The following is an 18,995-nucleotide window of genomic DNA, read 5'->3' as shown; positions in this document are numbered from 1 at the left end:
CTCGGACCGGCTCTGGGCACCCCCAAACCCGAGACAACCCTGCCCCCCCCCCGCCTCTCGTCCCCGGCGCTGGCGGGGACCCGGCCGGGGGGTCGGGGGAAGCGAATAGCGGCGGAACTTCCCCTCCTCGGCGGCGCTTGTTTCCTCCGGCAACTCAGCGAGCCCGGTCCGCCTCTGGCTGCGGGCGCGACTCCGGGATCCCGGCTGGTGAGAGCCCCGGGAGCCGCGGTGAGCCGGGGATCGGGGCAGGGAGGGAGAGACGAGCTGCCCCGGCGGGAGAGCTCCGCCGCGGGCCGAGCCGTGGCCGGACAAGGGGGGCAGAGCCTGAACCCAGCCCAGCCGGCTCCCGGGGAGCACAGGGCGCGGGGGGGTCCCTGCAGCTGAGCCTTGCAGGCTCCTCCCCACGCAGCCGGTTCCCGGGGTGCAAAGAGGGGAGGTCTGAGCCCGCAACGCCCGGGAGGGGCCCCTGCCAGCCGGCCAGCAACTGTCCCGCAAAACAACGCGTGACAAAAAGCCTTGGTGGGGCGGACGCAAAAGGGCCGGTGCAGAGGGAGCCGTGTCCACACGCGGGGCAAGGTGTCCTGCTTCAACCACCCCTGCGTTTAAAGCGGTCCAGTGCCCCCAGCCCAGCATATGGATATAATTATTTTATTACAAAGGTGCTTGCACGGAAAAGGGAGTAAGCTACCCTGGTGTAAGGCAAAGCTCAGATTCAGTTCTCCTAAATTCAAGTTATGCTTTTTTTTAAAAGGCCTGTGTAGCAATGTACAGCAGTCGGCTGAGAAAAGGAGGGAAGACCTTGAGCCATGTGCATCCATCACACCGTTACTTCTTATTTCTGCCGCTGCCCAGGCAAACAGGACGACCGCCCTGATGACGGGCACGCTGCGATTGTCTCCACCACAGAGCCTTGGCCACCAGAGCCTGTGCGTGGAGACACCGCGTACGCCCACAGGAGGAGGTTTTCTGCCAGCATGGCTGCCCCACCTCCTCAAATGATGCTAGTTACACCAGTGTTTCTCAGATGGGGGGGGGCCACCAGGGTCTTTTCTTGGGGCCACAGCCTCCTGGGCAGTGATTGGGGGCACGAAGCAGTGACCCCTCCCCCAGGACCCCCAGCAGGGGTTGGATCCTGCCCCCTTCTGGAGCCAGAAATGCCAGAGGAGCAGGCAGCTGGTGTGAGTTCCCCACCTTCCTAGGGGCGGTGGGGCTCGAGCTTTCGACTTCAGCCCTGCAGTGACAGGTGGCCGGCTCCACACATGGGGCTTTGGCATGGTCCGTCAACTGGTCCTGGGCTCATCGCTCCCACATCGTCCCTGGTTCCCACTGCCTCCTCTGGCCCTGGGCTTCGGTCATGTGGCAGCAGACTCCATCCCCCAGGCTCTAGCTGTGGGGCCCCAGGATCTGGCTGTGGGGCTTCTGGATCTGGCCCCAGCCACATGGCAGCAGGTGCCAGCCCCAGGATCCACCCCTCTCAGCCCCCGCCTGTCGCCCCTGGTCACCCGCTGTCTCTTCCATCCCTGGGCTCTGGCTGCGCGGCAGCGGGCTCTGTTCCTGGCGCCGGCCTCAGCCTCTGGTCATGGGGCTCCAAGATCTGTGTGTGGGGCTTTGGGCTCTGGCCCTGGGCTCACCCCCCTGATCCTCGCTGCGTCCTCCAGCCCCAGCCTTTGGCCAGGCAGCGGCGGGCTGTCTCCCGGGCTCCATCTGTGGGGCCTTGGGATCCAGCCATGGGGCTTTAGGCTCTGTCCCCAGGCTCACCACCCCCTGCCCATCACACCTGGCCCCCACTGCCTCCTCCATCCCCAAGCTCTGGCCTCACGGCAGCAGGCTCCATCCCCAGGCCCTGGCCTCTGGCTGTGGGACCCCAGTATCCAGCCGTGGGGCTTTGGGCTCTGGCCCTGTGCTCATCGCCCTCCATGACCCCGGACCCTGCTGCTTCCTCTGGCCCCAGTCCCCAGCCACAGGGCTTTGGACACCGGCACCGTGCTCAACCCCACCCATTGCCATTGGCCCCTGCTGCTTCTCCTGGCCCCTCACCCACCCCCCATCCTCCCTGGCTGCCACCGCCTCCCTACCCACCGTCCCATCCAGGTCTTTGTCCCACGGTTTGCTGGGGCTAGTAAATCTGCTGTGAAAAGTGAAATGTTTATGTTTTTTAATAGCGCTTTTCACTGCCTCCCAGTTAGCTAGCAAGTCTGCTTCTGTGAAAAGTGATTTTAACAAACATACAAATATCACTTTTCACAGGAGCAGACTTACTAGCTAGCAACTAAAAAAGTCTTTTAGACAACTAAAAAAGCAAAAGAAACAACAACAACAACAAAAGACAAGAAGAACATGCAAAGCACGTTAGTTTTGTTTCTATTCTGTTTAGGTCCAGTAAAGAATAGAGACAATTGTACAATATTTTTATTACCGAGTTTGCAAATAAAAAAACCCCATCATAAATAAATTACAGTGATGTGGACATGTGTATGTGCATATTTATTTGTTTTTCCTAACGTTAATTAAGTATGTTAGGAAAAATTGTCAGAGTGGCTGCCAGCAAGGGATGATTGTTACAGCAGATGTTTCCTGTTGGGGAATCAGCAGGGAAGAATGATGGTGGGGTAAGAAGGATCCACTGAGAGATACTATCTTAAAGAATTGTTAGTCCTCCCAGCTGTCCTCTAACCATGTCTTCACACATAAATCAGGTAAACTGAGAATATATAGAAATGACACTGCAACATATGTTTCTGGCAGAATATGCTTGGCAATGAGGTTTCCTTTGTCTGAAACCCTATCTAATCAAATTGATACAGAAACTTAGTTGGCAGAGTGAAGACTGCACATCCCTTCCAGATGCAGGACAGACACGTCAGCAAGAAAGGGTGGTAATGTAGCTATTTCTTTCCGTATAGTGCTGTACTAATCTCTGATGAATAATCTGAGATTAAATAATTCCAATCTTGAGTCATTAATTCAGACATGCAACAGCTTTAAGGTCAAAGGTTCCAATGAAAGAAAGCCTGTGAAGAAATAATTTCTTTGGTGCAATTGGTTGAAAACCAACTATAGTTGACAAGCCGTGGGTCCCTTGTTTAATATGTGTTTTCTGAGTTACAGAAATATTTTACCCTACTAGAATCTCTGTTTTCCAGTTTCTAGAAACCACCAAGAAGAAAGTCCATCAACTCAGAGACTCAGCAACAGTAAGAAGAACCGCCAGAGTTCATAGCTGGACTCGGAAAGAAAGAAAGCTGTACGTGCTTATTTCCTTTTAGTCGCCATTCTGCCTAGTGATATTTACATCCAAACTTGTATTTCACACTGCTGTGTCTAGCAGAATGGAGTTGTGGTCCATGGGTAAACATGCTACATTACATGTATACCTGTTGTAATAACTGGGGCCAGATAGGCCTACCCCAACTGTGGAAAAATGGCTAAAAATTTATAAAATGTTCCAGGCACCTATAACAAATGCTAATGGGAAACAGTTTGAAAGGGAGACAGACAGATTGGGTTACACCCAACAAACATGCCTGCTGATCTAACTCAGAGTGTGTCAAGATCATGACTGGTAAACAAGAGGAATGTGGGATCAGAAATCAGTGGGGGAAGTTTTAAGCCACAGCCTCAGTTTTAAGTTTGTTTTAGCTACAAATGAAGTGAGTTGTAAATTCTTAGCTTTGTTAATCTCTGAAAGGTTTAACTGTGATTTTGAAAGCATCTAATCAAATGAGATTTGTAAATCCTATAAATCTAGGATTGTGTTTCGATCGTGTCTGGTAAACAACAGGGGTATGATCAGAAATCAGTGGACCAAAATTGGTTAAGGTTAACGTACATACTCAGTAACTGAAAACTCTGGCAAACTACCAATTGTTATCCAAGTGTGTTTGAGCTTGTTTTGTCTGAGCATGCAAAGCCATCTGCTAATGTTCTTGTTTAAAAAATCAGAGGTTTTTGTAACTTTGTTTGATAGTTATTACTGGTTTTAAAATCTTTGTACAAATGCTTTGTTTCTCGTTTTCTTTTGTAGTTTCTCTAACTGGTAATAACTTGGAACCTTCAACATAAAGGCATTTTTAAGCAAAATGCAAAAGTGATAAAGTGTTTTAAATTGTTAAAGGTTAAGTTGCTAAAGCAAACTTCTGCTTAGATAACATTTTTTAACTGAATGGCAGCTTAATTCAGGGCTGTAAATTGAGTTTCAAACCACTGGAAAGGGCTATTGCAACCCTCAAGATTTTTGTGATTGGAAAAACAAAACAATGTGTTGGTGGTGGATTTTGTTATGTGAAACAGCACAGTTCTAGTGGTTCGAATTAGACTCTGGGATGGGCTAATTTGCCTCAGTGGCTGTGAAATGTTGGTGGGCAAGGTCTATCATAGACTAAAATGCCAGTGTATTTTACTACCTTTGGGGTAGCAAATGGCTCATGGATGCAAAACTGGTTCCAAAGAACATTAGTTGGTTGCTTCTTTTTAAAAGGAGGAAATATACAGGGGTAAAAATGACACGAGGGCTAAAATTTCTGCTAGTCAGCAAGTTTAACCACTTGTGCGTGACATTTTGGTGTAACAATGGGCTGGATGAATGCACTATAAGGTGGGTAGAAAGCTGGCTAGATTGTCGGGCTCAACGGGTAGTGATCAATGGCTCCATGTCTAGTTGGCAGCCGGTATCAAGTGGAGTACCCCAAGGGTCGGTCCTGGGGCCGGTTTTGTTCAATATCTTCATAAATGATCTGGAGGATGGTGTGGATTGCACTCTCAGCAAATTTGCGGATGATACTAAACTGGGAGGAGTGGTAGATACGCTGGAGGGGAGGGATAGGATACAGAAGGACCTAGACAAATTGGAGGATTGGGCCAAAAGAAATCTGATGAGGTTCAATAAGGATAAGTGCAGGGTCCTGCACTTAGGACGGAAGAACCCAATGCACAGCTACAGACTAGGGACCGAATGGCAAGGCAGCAGTTCTGCGGAAAAGGACCTAGGGGTGACAGTGGACGAGAAGCTGGATATGAGTCAGCAGTGTGCCCTTGTTGCCAAGAAGGCCAATGGCATTTTGGGATGTATAAGTAGGGGCATAGCAAGCAGATCGAGGGACGTGATCGTTCCCCTCTATTCGACATTGGTGAGGCCTCATCTGGAGTACTGTGTCCAGTTTTGGGCCCCACACTACAAGAAGGATGTGGATAAATTGGAGAGAGTCCAGCGAAGGGCAACAAAAATGATTAGGGGACTGGAACACATGAGTTATGAGGAGAGGCTGAGGGAGCTGGGATTGTTTAGCCTGCAGAAGAGAAGAATGAGGGGGGATTTGATAGCTGCTTTCAACTACCTGAAAGGGGGTTCCAAAGAGGATGGCTCTAGACTGTTCTCAATGGTAGCAGATGACAGAACGAGGAGTAATGGTCTCAAGTTGCAGTGGGGGAGGTTTAGATTGGATATTAGGAAAAACTTTTTCACTAAGAGGGTGGTGAAACACTGGAATGCGTTACCTAGGGAGGTGGTAGAATCTCCTTCCTTAGAGGTTTTTAAGGTCAGGCTTGACAAAGCCCTGGCTGGGATGATTTAACTGGGAATTGGTCCTGCTTCGAGCAGGGGGTTGGACTAGATGACCTTCTGGGGTCCCTTCCAACCCTGATATTCTATGATTCTATGATTTTCACCATTTCTGTAAATGTGCAGCTTTAAAAAGGCAAGAGGAGTAGGGGGATGGGGGGGATAGATTTTCAATCTTTCCCCAATCTGGACTTTGAGCAAAAAATGTGACAAGAGCTAGTCTGTTTCTAAAAATCTGAAGACAGAGACCAACATCAGTTTTAAGTTTGTTTTAGGTACAAATCAAATGAGTTGTAAGTTCTTATCTTTATTAACACTCGAAAGGTTGAAATGTGATTTTTTTTTTGTAGCATCTAATCAAATAAGATTTGAAAATCCCAATTTTGGGATGAGGAATTTGCAAACCTTGCAATACAACCAAGTACCTTTTCCCCTGTTTCTACAACAGCAGAGTTGCGAGTCAGCATGCGAGACAGAACTGCATTTTCTATCTTTGCTGTTCTTTCCTCTCCCTTTTTCTGTGCATTTGTCTGGTTTTGTCTTCACAGAAACGAGATCAGACTCTAACAACAGAAGCAACAGCTCCAGCCCATTTCAACTAACTGCTTCTCTTCCCCCCCAAAAAGGAATTTTGTTACCATCCATAACATTATCAAAAAGACTGCTTGTCAGGGTTTCCTCCTCCCCCCTCTTGAATACTCTCTACAGCTAAAGGAAAATGGAATAAGGCATATAGTTGAAATGAAAGCCTTATGGAGTACTTTACATTTCAAATCCCTTAAGGGTCTTGAAAAAGGAACAGTTAAATCTGGATCTGGTACAAGTTCAAACAAAAAGGTTGCCATTAAATAAAATTCTGTAAATTCATACTCATGAGAAAATTGTAAAACTTTTGAGTGATGCCCCTGAAATGTAGAAGGATTATGTTACAAGCGAAGCTCTTTGCGGGTAAAGACTGTCTTTTTGTTGTGTCCTTTTTCAGTGTCTGATACAATGGGGTCTTGTCCCATGATTAAAAGTCCTGAACTCTAAGCTAACACAAATAAATAATAATAATGTTCATTAAAAAGCGTTAAAAGAGCCATCTACCTGCAGTAGTGCAATTGTGATCTGATATTCCGAGGTGCCATGATCAGTCAAATAAAAGGCAGAACTGAGGTAACATCACCTGAGTTCAGAAAGGGTTCACTAGGAAGAAAAAAGCAGCACAAGAAGGAAGAAGGCTTGGTTTGGGCAGAAGACTACAAGGAAGAAATACAAAATGGAGGGATCTCTTCTAGTCATCAATGGGCAGAACCCAACTGATACTGGTGAAAATTGGAAGATGGAAATGTGGGGGGGACACAGAGCTCCTTTCATGTGTGTGGCAGGCCCATCGGCTTTCAATAACTCTGTTTAGTAGAGAATCTGAGAGGCACTTGTCACTGGCCCTCAGATGAAACCTTTGTACCTCACACAGAGCTAACGTCTATGTTTCCCAGGTTTCAGTTTGTGTGATTGGAAGAGAAGGGATTTCTGAGATGATGGAGCCCCTGTCCAATTCAACGTCTCAGATCTTCCACCACCCAGGACCACAACTGAGCTGTGACCTCAGAGAGAAACTGCAGTATTCACGGCAACTAGGTAACAAGTTGTGTGTGCAAAAACAACTAGGAGTCCTTGTGGCACCTTAGAAACTAACAGATTTTTTTGGGCATAAACTTTTGTGGGCTAGAACCCACTTCATCAGATGCATGGAGTGCAAACTAAAGTAGCAGGTGTATATATATTGTGATACAAGAGGGCCAGGGAGCAGTGTGAGAGTGCTAGAGGGGAAATATATAAACTCAAGGCTAATTAAGGTGTGGTTCCCTGTAGACTAGGGAAGGTGGCTGCAGGTTAATTGGAGCACCTGCAGTCAATTAAGGCCCTGTTAGGAACCTAATAAAACCCCCTGCTTCAGGCAGACAGGGGAAGAGGAGAGGAGATTGGAGGTGTGCTGTGAGACTTGGAAAATCAGAGAACTGAAGTAAGGGGGACCCTGCCCAGTATGGGAGGTAGACTCCCTTCCCCAGCATCTAAGGACTGCAGGTACCCCACCCAAGGGGGAAGAGGGTAAAAACCCATAGGGGTTGAGAGGGGCTGGGGCTCAGAGTGAGGAGCAAACCCAGACCCCTCTCCTGCTTCCCTCCTTTACCACCTTCCTAGGCCACTAGTGGGGCCATCGACGCCCCAAGAACAGGGGCAAGGGGTGGCATCTTAGCTCCCTGCCAAGAAAAGCGCAGGACCCACCAGAGTAACACTGGCCATCTTGTCTCTATGTCTCTATCTACACACAGAGTACGTGAAAAGACGGGAGTTGCCTTACCAAGTGGAGGGGTCAGTGCTAATGAGACAATTCAATTAACAGTAGAATACCAAGGGAGGAAAAATCACTTTTGTAGTGGTAATGAGGGTGGCCCATTTCAAACAGTTGACAAGAAGGTGTGAGTAACAGTAGGGGGAAATTAGTTTTTGTAATGACCCATCCACTCCCAGTCTTTATTCAGGCCTAATTTGATGGTGTCCAGTTTGCAAATTAATTCCAGTTCAGCAGTTTCTCCTAGGAGTCTGTTTTTGAAATTTTGTTGTTGAAAAATTGCTACTTTTAAGTCTGTTATTGAGTGACCAGGGAGACGGAAGAGTTTTCCTAGTGGTTTTTGAATGTTATAATTCCTGATTTGTGTCCATTTATTCTTTTGTGAAATCATCAGAACAGCATTTGGTTGTCTCGTGGCATGTGGTGAGCGGGTAGGTCCCTGTTCCTAGTAGAGTCGTAAGATCCAGGAGCATGTGTGTCTGTGTGGGTCCCTCTAATGGTATCTTTATTATCCTTTAGAACTTCCTGTGCCTTATTTGTTTGTTCCTTATGATAAGGGGAATGAAGGAGACCAGGATATGGTGGCCTTGCTCCGTAGGTTTGGCTTTATGGTGAGTTGTGAAATGGTGCTTGCTTGCAGTGGCCTGAGCTGGGGCTGAGTTCTGGCGGGATGGGGAGCTTTGAGGGCAGGCTGAGTCAGGCATCTCTTGCTGTTTGGAGGAGGTTGGGATCATGGGAAATGGGGTTCCTTCTCCCCCAATGCTGCATTGACAGTGATGGCTTTGCCTTTTTCTGCTCCGCTTGTGTCTGAGTGGTGGGATTGTGGCCAGAGCAGGCAGGTGCTGAGTGGAGGACACATATCATTTCAGATGCCAGTGACGTTTGAGGAGGTGGCCGTGTACTTCTCTGAAGATGAATGGGCTCTTTTGGATGAAAAGCAGAGGGAACTCTACAGAGATGTCATGCAGGAGAATTACGAGACTCTCCTCTCATTGGGTGAGCAGTTGCTATCGTCCCCGTAGTGTAGACATGGCCTAAATCTCCTATAAGGAACACAACCCATTTCCCACCAGACAATCTGCTCGCCAAAGGGGGTTTCATGAATAATTGACAACCTATATGGATTGGTTTCAGAGTAGCAGCCGTGTCAGTCTGTATTCGCAAAAAGAAAAGGAGGACTTGTGGCACCTTAGAGACTAACCAATTTATTTGAGCATAAGCTTATGCTCAAATAAGTTGGTTAGTCTCTAAGGTGCTACAAGTAAACCTATATGGATTATGTCTTTCCCCTTCATTCCAAGATTTTCTTTGCTGTTCTTTGTAGTTAAGTGATCGACAAATACTTGCCATGTTGTGATGCATGTACCTCTTTCCATTGAGCAGGATTTCCTATTGCTAAACCAGATGTGCTGTCCCAGATGGAGCGAGGGGAAGAGCCATGGTTCCCAGATCTTCAGGGCTCTGAGGAAAGGGAAATCCCAAGAGGCACTAGCACTGGTGAGGAATGAGTGACACCAACTGAGAAACCATCTGGGACTGAGGGAAAAGCTGGAATTCCAGCAAACCCACTGAGTCCTCATCTGACTCACTATTGTGCCCTGTCCTCCTGGCAGGTGTCAGTCGTGGCTCCCACTCGTTCTGCCTGACCCCTGGCAGAAGCCTTTTCCTCAGGGCTCAGGTGGGTCTTTGAGGCAGAACTGACCCCTTTTCCCTTCTGTGGAAAGATTTGGGGAATTTACTTCCTACCTGTCAGGTTCTCTTATCGGTGACCAATCCCTTTTCTGCCCCCTCTGTCCCCAGCACATGGAATGAATCCCATCTGGATTCTCTCTCCCAACAGGTACCGGGATAGCAAGTGAAAACAAGGAGGAGAGTCCCCAGCAGGAAGGGGCTGTGAGAGTGAAGATTCACAGGATGTTTTCAGGGAGACTACAGTGCCCTGACGGGGCAGATGCCAGTGAGAGCCATGGCAGGGCAGGACGGCAGAGGGGAGACCCGCCAGGCAGGAGTAAATCCACTCACAGCAAAAGAGGTTTGAGGAAATCCAAGGACACCAGTGCCCACCCGGTAATCCTTATGGGGGAGACACCAAATACTGTCAATGAACAGAGGGCAGGTTTCAGTAACAGTTCGCTCCTTATTCAGCACTGTCAGCAAACTGATGCAGAAAAAAGTGTCTACAAGTGTTATGAGTGTGGCAAAGGCTTCTCTCGACAAGAAAACCTTCAGATACATCTGAGAATTCACCCAGAGGAGCGACCTTATAAATGTAATGAATGCGGGAAAAGCTTCAGACATAAGACAAGCCTTGTTCTTCATTGTTACACAGTCCACAAGTCAGAGAGACCCCATAAGTGTCCAGACTGTGGCCAGCTCTTTATTCTAAAAGACAGACTTATTCAGCATCAGAGAATCCATTCAGGAGAGGTGTCTAGAGGGTTTAATGATGGGATGGTGAGTGAGAACAGAGACAAGAATCCCCAGAAGGAAGGGCTGGTAAGAGCAGAGCAGGACAGGATGTTGTTGGGGAGACCTCAGAGTCTTGAGTGGGGAGAAGCCTGTGGAAGTGCGGGAGCTGCACGAAGGCAGCACGGGACCCCGGAAGGGGGGAGAGGCAGCGTATCTATTCAACATAAACAAATTTCCAAGAAACTGAACTGCCCCATTGGCCACCAGAGCACCAATCAGGGAGCACAACCGAGTACAAGTAGTGATCAGAAAAGCTTCAGTAGAAGCTCAGCAGTGCATCAGAAAGTCCATCCCAAAGAGAGACGTTACAGCTGTACTGAGTGTGGGAAAAGCTATTACCACAACTCGCACCTCCGATGGCATCAGAAAAAACACACAGGAGAGAGATCCCATGTATGCGCCGACTGTGGAAAGAGCTTTAACTGCAGATCGTCACTCAGCAGACATGAAAGGATCCACAAAGAGGAGAAAAACTACATTTGCACTGACTGTGGGAAAAAATTCAGAGAGTACTTGCACCTTGCTTCCCATCAGACAATCCACACAGGAGAGAGAGCCTATCAGTGTCCTGACTGTCACAAAAGCTTCAGACTGAAAGGGGTCCTTTGTACTCACCGTAAAACCCACACAGGAGCTAAACCTTTTAAATGTACTGAATGTGGGCAAGGCTTTGGGCGGAAAGAAACCCTACATAAACACATGAGGATCCACACTGGGGAGCGGCCCTATAAATGCACCCAGTGTGAGAAAAGCTTTCGTCAGAAGTTTTCCCTTTCCCAGCATGAGTTAATGCACTGCGGAGGGAGGCCTCACAAATGTACTGAATGTGGGAAAGGCTTCAATCACAAATCAAACCTTGTTCAACACTTGGCAAAACTGCACTTGAAAAAGAAACCCCACACCGCAAATGTAGCTTCAGATTAAATAGATCTACAATCGCAATGGTAGAAAACAGTGGAGTGGTTTGTTTTTTGTTTTTTTTTAATTCTGGTGAGACACTTCTAAAATACAAGGCTTAAGGAGGATGGGTGGATAGTATTGGCTTATTTTTGATGATGGGAGGAGGACAAAGCTGATGAAGAGAGGAACTGATCTTTTGATGGGGTGGGGGGATGGTTAGTGAGAATTTCAAGGCAGTTAAGTTGAATTTTGGAAGTTGCGCAGCGGTATGCCATCTCTGGATGCAACGCATGGATTGCATTCCCATGTGAGCCCTGAATATGACTTCCTGACTGGCTGTGCCAGTGGGACGATTCCATCCGGCCCCTGAACACACAGGGAGGATGCCATTGTGTAGAACAAAATGGCGTCCTCCGCACATTGTGAAGACACGGGTATTTTAACATGGTACTCTATAAATGGATTAAAACCTGGTGAACTGAGTTGTCACAAAATGTAACTGTAAACAGGGAATCCTCATTGAGCAGGTGTGTTTCTAATGGGGTCCTGCAGAGATCAGTTCTTGATTCTCTGCTTTGTAACATTTTTATCAATTACCTGGAAAAAAACCCATAAAATGATCACTGATAAAATTTGCAGATGACACTCTAAACCAGAGGATGATAAATAAGGAAGAGGACAGGTCTCTGATTTAACAGTGAACTGGATCACTTTGCACACTGGGCACAAGAAAACAGTATGCATTTTAATGTGGCTAAATGTAAATGTATACATCTAGGACAAAATATGTAGGCCATACTTATAGGATGGGGGATTCCATCCTGGGAAGGTGGGACTCTGAAAAAGATTTCGGGTTTGTGGTGGATAATCAGCTGAATATGAACTCCCAGTATGATGTTGTCTCCAAAAGAACTCACGCAATCCTGAGATGCATAAACAGGGGAATATCAAGTAGGAACAGAGAGGTTATTTTACCTCTGTATTTGGCACTAAGGCAACTGTGTTTTTTAAACTTATCTACTCCGGAAGTTTTACTGGTATAATTTTGCCAGTATAGTTATAATGGCATAACTTCCTGTGAATAAGTGTGTCAACATGGGGCGTTACAGAGGTATAATGATACTGGTATATTTTATGCCACTTAAATTCCACATGTAGACAAGCTCTTAGCGAGAGCAGTTTTCAAGGTAACAGGTGAACAGGAGTAAGTCAGCCTTGCACCACCCCTACAGCAGCTTTCTACCATGCGCTAATGGGCTATAGCACTATTGGCTAAAGATTCAGCTCACTGTCAAAAGCATATGATTAATAATGGGATGCTGAGTGCATCTTCACCTGGATCTTCCATCCCCAGCATCAGTCTATTCCATGGCTCTTGTAAGGGGTTAGGCACATCGTGATTTTTCCTGTGTGGCAGGTACCCTTAACTGTGCCAGTGTAACTAGTAATGCAAGTCCTTCTTCCTCCCCGAGCTGTGCATTCTAGAGTCCACTGACAGTGTCTGAAAAAATACCCATAATCCTTGGTGCAGGGACCTGCTGCTCATCCTGCATAGAATTGCTGCCCAAAATGTTTCACAATTTACTCCTAAAAACACAGTTGGGCAGAGTGCTGGGTATGAACTGGAAAACAGAAAATGCCCCGTATAACTTACAGCTGGTTAAGCCTGAGTGTGATTTGTTAGCTTATGAACTAAAGGCCCCTAAGGCTTTGCAGCTATACAAAATATATAAAGGATATGTGTGACAGACTGCAATGCTTGCTGGTGAAATAAGGAATGGAGAGGTACTGAGACTGATCTGTTTGCAGATGTTTTAACCATTAATTGCAAGTACTAGATGTTTTGCTGAGTAAGGGACATGGAGTGGTACTAACAGAAATAGGAAGTAACTAGGCTGTAAACAACTGGGGCATATGTGTCGGGAATAAGCAAATTGGAATAGACACAGGTATTGACACTTAAAGATAGATCAGGAAAGATTTTACGGCTTGCCTGGGGGCAAGATTCCCGTGATACTTTGCAATTAAGATAAAGCACACCTCTACCCCGATATAACACGAATTTGGATATAATGCAGTAAAGCAGCGCTCCGGAGGGGCAGGGCTGCGTGCTCCAGTGGATCAAAGCAAGTTTGATATAACGCAGTTTCGCCTATAACGCGGTAAGATTTTTTGGTTCCCGAGGACAGCGTTATATCGGGTAGAGGTGTATCTAGCAAGGAATGGAATTTTACAATGCAGTAACCCATGATATATTTTATGTTATACAATATATTTTTGCAGTGTAGTAACTGCAACATATTTGCAAGGTATGTAATGCATAAAAAAGGCCATAAACAATGACTAACCAGTAGGTTTTGAAACAGTTGGAAAATTACCAGGAAAAGGGAACTGAGGAAAGAGCCTAAGGGCATGTATACACTTACCAGGGATCAATGCTGCTGCCGCAGTCGATGTACCGGGCATTGATTTAGCGGGTCTAGTGAAGACCCACTAAATCGACCGCAGATCACTCTCCTGTCAATTTCAGTACTCCACCACAATGAGTAGTGTAAGGTAAGTTGATGGGAGAACATCTCCCGTCGATGCAGTGCGGTGTAGAGACTACAGTAAGTTGATCTGAGCTATGTCGACTCCAGCTACGTTATTCACTGGAGTTGAGTGAAGTGGAGTCGGGGGTATCGACTTACCCCCGTAGTGTAGACAAGTCCTAAGATATGGAGAAGTATATACCAAAAGGAGGAAATTGATAAGGGTTGAAATGTTGAACTAATGAGAGTTACCAGAGTATAATTACCACAAGAAATCATAAGGAAGTAAGACCACTGGCAGACAGGATCCAGACTGTCTGAAGCTATGGAGAAAGCCTTCCACAGTTGTAGGTAATTGCATGCCTCTCTGTATGTGCTGTCTTGACTGTTTAATAAATTAAATCAAAGCTGACTTGTTAACTAAATCTAAATTTAAGAGAAGGCTATTCATTAAACATATAATCACACTTAAAATCCTTATCCATTATTAGCTATTCATTTATTAATTATTGACAAATTATTGGTTATTAACACAAGAAATATGTAAACTACAGTCACTGGAAGACCTGTTCTCTATCCTGGTAATGTCTGACCTTTCTGTATTATGCTGTTTTATTGCTAATCAATAAAGTGATTGAGTGAGTTATCTGAGATCTCATTAACTGATGACAAACTTAATGAGCAACCACCTCAAACGACTTACAGGATCACATTTCTAGCTGTAATGGGAATGGGGCCTCATAGTGACTGGATTTCATTAAGACAGAGGACAGTATCCCAGATGTGTGAGGCATTAAGGGGAAGGGATTACAGATCAAGGAAGAGATGCCTTTTTTTTTCATTTCTCAATAGGCTTCATTTAATAAAAGTAGCACTACTTTACAGTATTAACTGTGCTATTAATTAAACATGAATGCCCCAGTGAAAGTGGGTGGGCCTGTTACGAAACAGTGAGTTTGTGTATTTCTTTGGTTGGGCTGGGGACATTTGTGACACTAGCTCACAACAAAAGCACCCCTTTTGGCTCCTTACTAGGGAACACATTGCTTTTCTCTGGAAGGTTGTGGGGATAAATCCCTTGTTCCTGAAGAAATTCTAAGGGGATCCGTTTTTGCTCAGCTGCCTGCTCGTTCCCTCTCACTGGTAAGAGACTGAGATCTGAGCCCCTCTTTTACCTCTCTGCAAATTCAACTTTATTTTTTCATGAACTGCCATGATGTTGTTCAGTCCCAATAGCCACATCAGGGCAGACCAGTCGTTCATCTCGACCTGTGTCTGACAGCGGCCAGCACTACATGGTTGGAATGTGCAGGAAACCCCGTTGTGGACATGGCAAAATCTGACCCTAGCAACAGTTCCTGTCAACCAGTTGTTGGCTTGTGCCCTGAAACAGATTCGTCATATATACATTATATATTAGTTCAGCTAGTGTAACTCTAGAGGTTCTCATTATCTATATTTCTATCCGACCCTTTTTCAAAATTCCATGATTTCCAAATCTCAATGCTATCTAGTGGAAATGAGTTCCATAGGGTTATATAAACTTCCCTTAGTAGTTTGTTCCAGTGGTTAATCACTCACCTTTAAAAATTTGGTACTTATTGATAATTCAAATTTAGCTTGCTTCAGCTTGCAGTCATTGGTGGTGGCCCTGCCTTTTTCCATTAGATTAAACAGCCCTTTAGGAGCTGGGATTTTCTCTCTATAAAAGCATTTAAATTGTAATCAAATCACTCTCAATCTTCTTTTTGAAAAGCTAAACCAATTGAACTTTCTAAGTCCCTCACTGTAAGGCATTTTGTCTAGTCTTGTTATAATTTTTGTGCCTCCTCTCTGTATGTTCTGTGACAGCCTCTCTGCCAGTGTGGAGGCTGTGCTGAAGGCCAAGCTTTCCACTGTAAGGCATGCAAAGCACAAGGCAAACTCTGTCAGTGCATACCCAGTGTCTAGTACAAAGTTACTATTTAAAAATCACTCCCCTTATTACACTGAAGTGCGAGCCTGAACGTAATCTGTATCCCTAGCTATTCAGTGAACCGGTTTGCTGTTCCTGCCAAGGTATGACCTAGCGGCACGGGCAATGGGCCCTGTGCTGCAACTTGTGGGAAACATGGGCAGTGCTTGGTTACCAGGGACCAGCATTAACTCTCCCAAATACCGGTCTTTGTCCGAGGCAGCTCAGGGGGAGGGGCGTGGGGCAGCCATGAGAACACAGGACCCCCGCTTTCCTTATTGCTGATGGTATCAGGCACCCTGGACTTGCAGATTCTGAGGTCAATGCCCATCCCTGCCACCCAAACCACCAGTATGTTAGCAAAACTGGTTGAGGGACCTGGAAACCACAATGGGCGTGGGATCACATGCTCTATTGTTTGCAGTGTGAGCACCTGTAATGAAAACTTCCACCGTCTCCCGTAGGTGACCCGATGTGATATCAGTCTTGTGAGGGTAACAGAGGTGTCAAGGGAGCAGATGCTGCAAGATTTTAGATACAGACCTGGTCCTCGTGCTGCAATGATATGTACTGCAATGATGCCAGCAGAATTAATACTGTAGTGGCGTGGGAAAGTGTCCTTAACAGGCAAGTTGCCACTCCCAACAGATAAACTGCTATTCTCCACATTATACTGAGCTACTTTAAGCAAATCACTTCTACCTGGGTCAGGCTCACTTTTACAAACTTCATTTTTACAAACTTCAGTTGCCAGCAATCCATCACTCATAAAAAAATCTACCCTTTTCTTCCTTAATTAGGGCTTTAACCTGATCATCAACTTTAAGCTGCTCTAGAGAAACATTTCCCCCATAAATGAGCTCTCTTTGTGCTTTATCTAATTTCAGATTCACTTCTGAGATACTAGACAGACCTTCAGAGACTTCATTCACCTATAAATTGCTTTTTTGCACAAACAGCTATTTTTCACCTTCCCCAGGTTAGAGACAACCTCTCTCTGGTCATAGCAAAATTGGTTAAACACAGGAAATTGCTCAGAGTCATACAACATACTATCATTGTTATAAACTGGACTTTCTAGATGATACAGTTTCTGCTGTTCTTCCATTGCTTTTTGGATTTCAAGCTTAAGTTTGTCCACCTTTGCTTTAGCTTAGCTGTGGTGAGCTTCTTTGGCTCTTTCTGCAGCTTGCTTGGCTTGGCATATCTCACCCCTGCACTAGTATGATTTGCAACCCAACGCTGTCTGAAATGGATCATTTTGAAAAAGCAGCTCCATCAGGCTGCGCGTCCAGGCAGAGCCGGCATGTCTGTGCAAACTCAGGCTGCTCTTGAAGTCCTTTCCCCCAGCTCATCAATAGATGTCAGGGCAGAGCCCATTCAGGCTGGCTGACACCTGCCTGCACGCCCTCAGGTGAGACCCGAGCAATCCATGCCTATGGACTGAGCCCTCCTGAGCAAGTCCTCTGTGTCTGTGACATTGGGGTGTGTGTGTGTGTGTCTGGGGGGTTGCCAATTTTGGTTGGACCTATTCCTGGAGGTTTCATCACATGACAATTTTTAATTAAAGAGTAATCTTGAATTCCTGGAGACTCCAGGCCAATCCTGGAGGCTTGGCAACCCCCAATTGGGGGTGCAGAGTTCAGCCCCATGTTCTCCCCCGACCCGGCGCAGGTGCCTCTGAGGAGATGGGTCACAGGGGGAAGGGCAGAGCAGCTCCCTGCACAGTGTTAGGTAAGAATAATTAAACATGAGGCAGTTATGCCAGCTGAACCGAAGTCAGGCCAATAAAGGTTGCTGGGAAAGTCCCTGAAGGAGATAAGCAGAATGACAGAATACTTGTTTAAGTTGCCGGGAGTGAGATGGGGGAGACCTGCATTCCTGCTTTTTTGTACCAGATGAGAACGGGTTTGTTCCTGCCTTTCTGTTCTTAACTCCTTGTCTCCTGTTGGACACCCACACTGATAAGGAATTTGGTGAGGCATTAGGACTTGCTGAGAGCTACATGCAACCGGGGGCTAGGAATGCATGGCTACCAGAGAAAGAGAACTTTTAACTAGCATAGGGGGAGGGGTGGGCTGCTGTGTGAATAATCTGGGAGGCCACGGACCTGTCTCTAAAAACCTACCACTTTTACCTAAAGGAGCAGCTGGCTCTCCTTGGAGAGGGGCCGCTCTCTACTGTTGTGTGCGCTCCTCAAGGAAGAGCTTGTGCTTGGCCCTTGCCGGTCTCTCTCCGGTCAGACAAGGAACCCTGCCCTCCGGGCTTCCAGGCCTCCACGACGGGATGAATCAAAGCGCACAGAGGTAGGGGATTGCGGGCAGCGGCCATTAAAGGGGGAGGGGGAAGAGGGAGGCGGGCGCTGTGGTAGATACAGTGAGGGGGAGGCGGATGCCAGAGCCGTTCCACAGCGGGCCATGGAGAGGTGGGCGCCGTGGCGGTTACTGAGGGGAGCGGTGGGGGCGGGCGCGGCGGCCGTTGGGGGGGAGCGGTGGGGGCGGGCGCGGCGGCCGTTGGGGGGGAGGGGCAGGCGGGCGCGGCGGCCGTTACGGGGGCGCTGTGGCCGTTAGGGGGGGAGGGGCACGCGGGCGCGGCGGCCGTTAGGGGGACGCTGTGGCCGTTACGGGGCAGGCGGGCGCCCCGCTCCCCTCAGCAGCCGGTTTCCCGTCGCACGCCGCGGCCAGACTCACGGCGCTGCCCGGCCGGTTCCGTCTTGCTCCGCCTAAGAGCCGGGCGCCCCGAGTAACCCCGGCTGCGGCCGCTGCCCGGCCTGGGGTGACCCCGCGCCCGGCTGGGCTGGGGGGGCCGGGGCGCTCCCTGCCAGTGGCCGAGGGGACCCCCGCGCGAGGGCGGGGCGACTAGCAGGTCGCCGGGGGAGGAGGAACATCTGCCCTGGCCGCAGTCCCAGGGCGTGGGGGGCAGAGGGGCTCCCCCCCCCTTTCCGGGGGGGCGCAGCTCAGCACCCGCTCCCCGAGAAGCGCCCCCCGCGCTGGGCCGGGGCAGGTTGTCCCCAGCTGCTAAGGGAGACCTGCCCCCCTGCAACATCCACCCCCCCCCGCCCCCGAGGCGCTACTGCTGCGCCCTGGGTTCCGTGTTTAAAACAATCCGGATTCGGTTCCTGTGTCTACACAAAGCCTCCGAGCCCGCCCCAAGTGCCCCCTCCCTGCTGCTCTGACTTGCCCTGCCCGAGCCCCCCGCCGTACGCGGCCTTTCCCGCCTTTCGCCGATTTGTCCGGTGTTTGCCGG

At 47.8% G+C, this 18,995-nt stretch overlaps 1 protein-coding gene across 1 annotated transcript in view; it reads left to right on the top strand.

Moving 5' to 3' along the window:
- The window catches only part of LOC140912953 (uncharacterized), a 46,524-nt gene continuing 27,529 nt past the window's right edge, over positions 1-18,995 (top strand). The window contains 7 exon segments of the mRNA XM_073348423.1: positions 1-228; positions 752-3,244; positions 6,106-7,180; positions 8,415-8,506; positions 8,765-8,891; positions 9,279-9,392; positions 9,736-11,282. Of these exon segments, the coding sequence (XP_073204524.1) occupies positions 7,078-7,180; positions 8,415-8,506; positions 8,765-8,891; positions 9,279-9,392; positions 9,736-11,282 (1,983 nt within the window). The 5' untranslated portion in view covers positions 1-228; positions 752-3,244; positions 6,106-7,077.

The sequence above is a fragment of the Lepidochelys kempii genome, chromosome 6, assembly GCF_965140265.1.
Source record: "Lepidochelys kempii isolate rLepKem1 chromosome 6, rLepKem1.hap2, whole genome shotgun sequence".
Lineage (NCBI taxonomy): Eukaryota > Metazoa > Chordata > Testudines > Cheloniidae > Lepidochelys > Lepidochelys kempii.
Note: the sequence above shows the minus strand (reverse complement) of the source record. Positions and strands in the feature narration are given on the sequence as shown.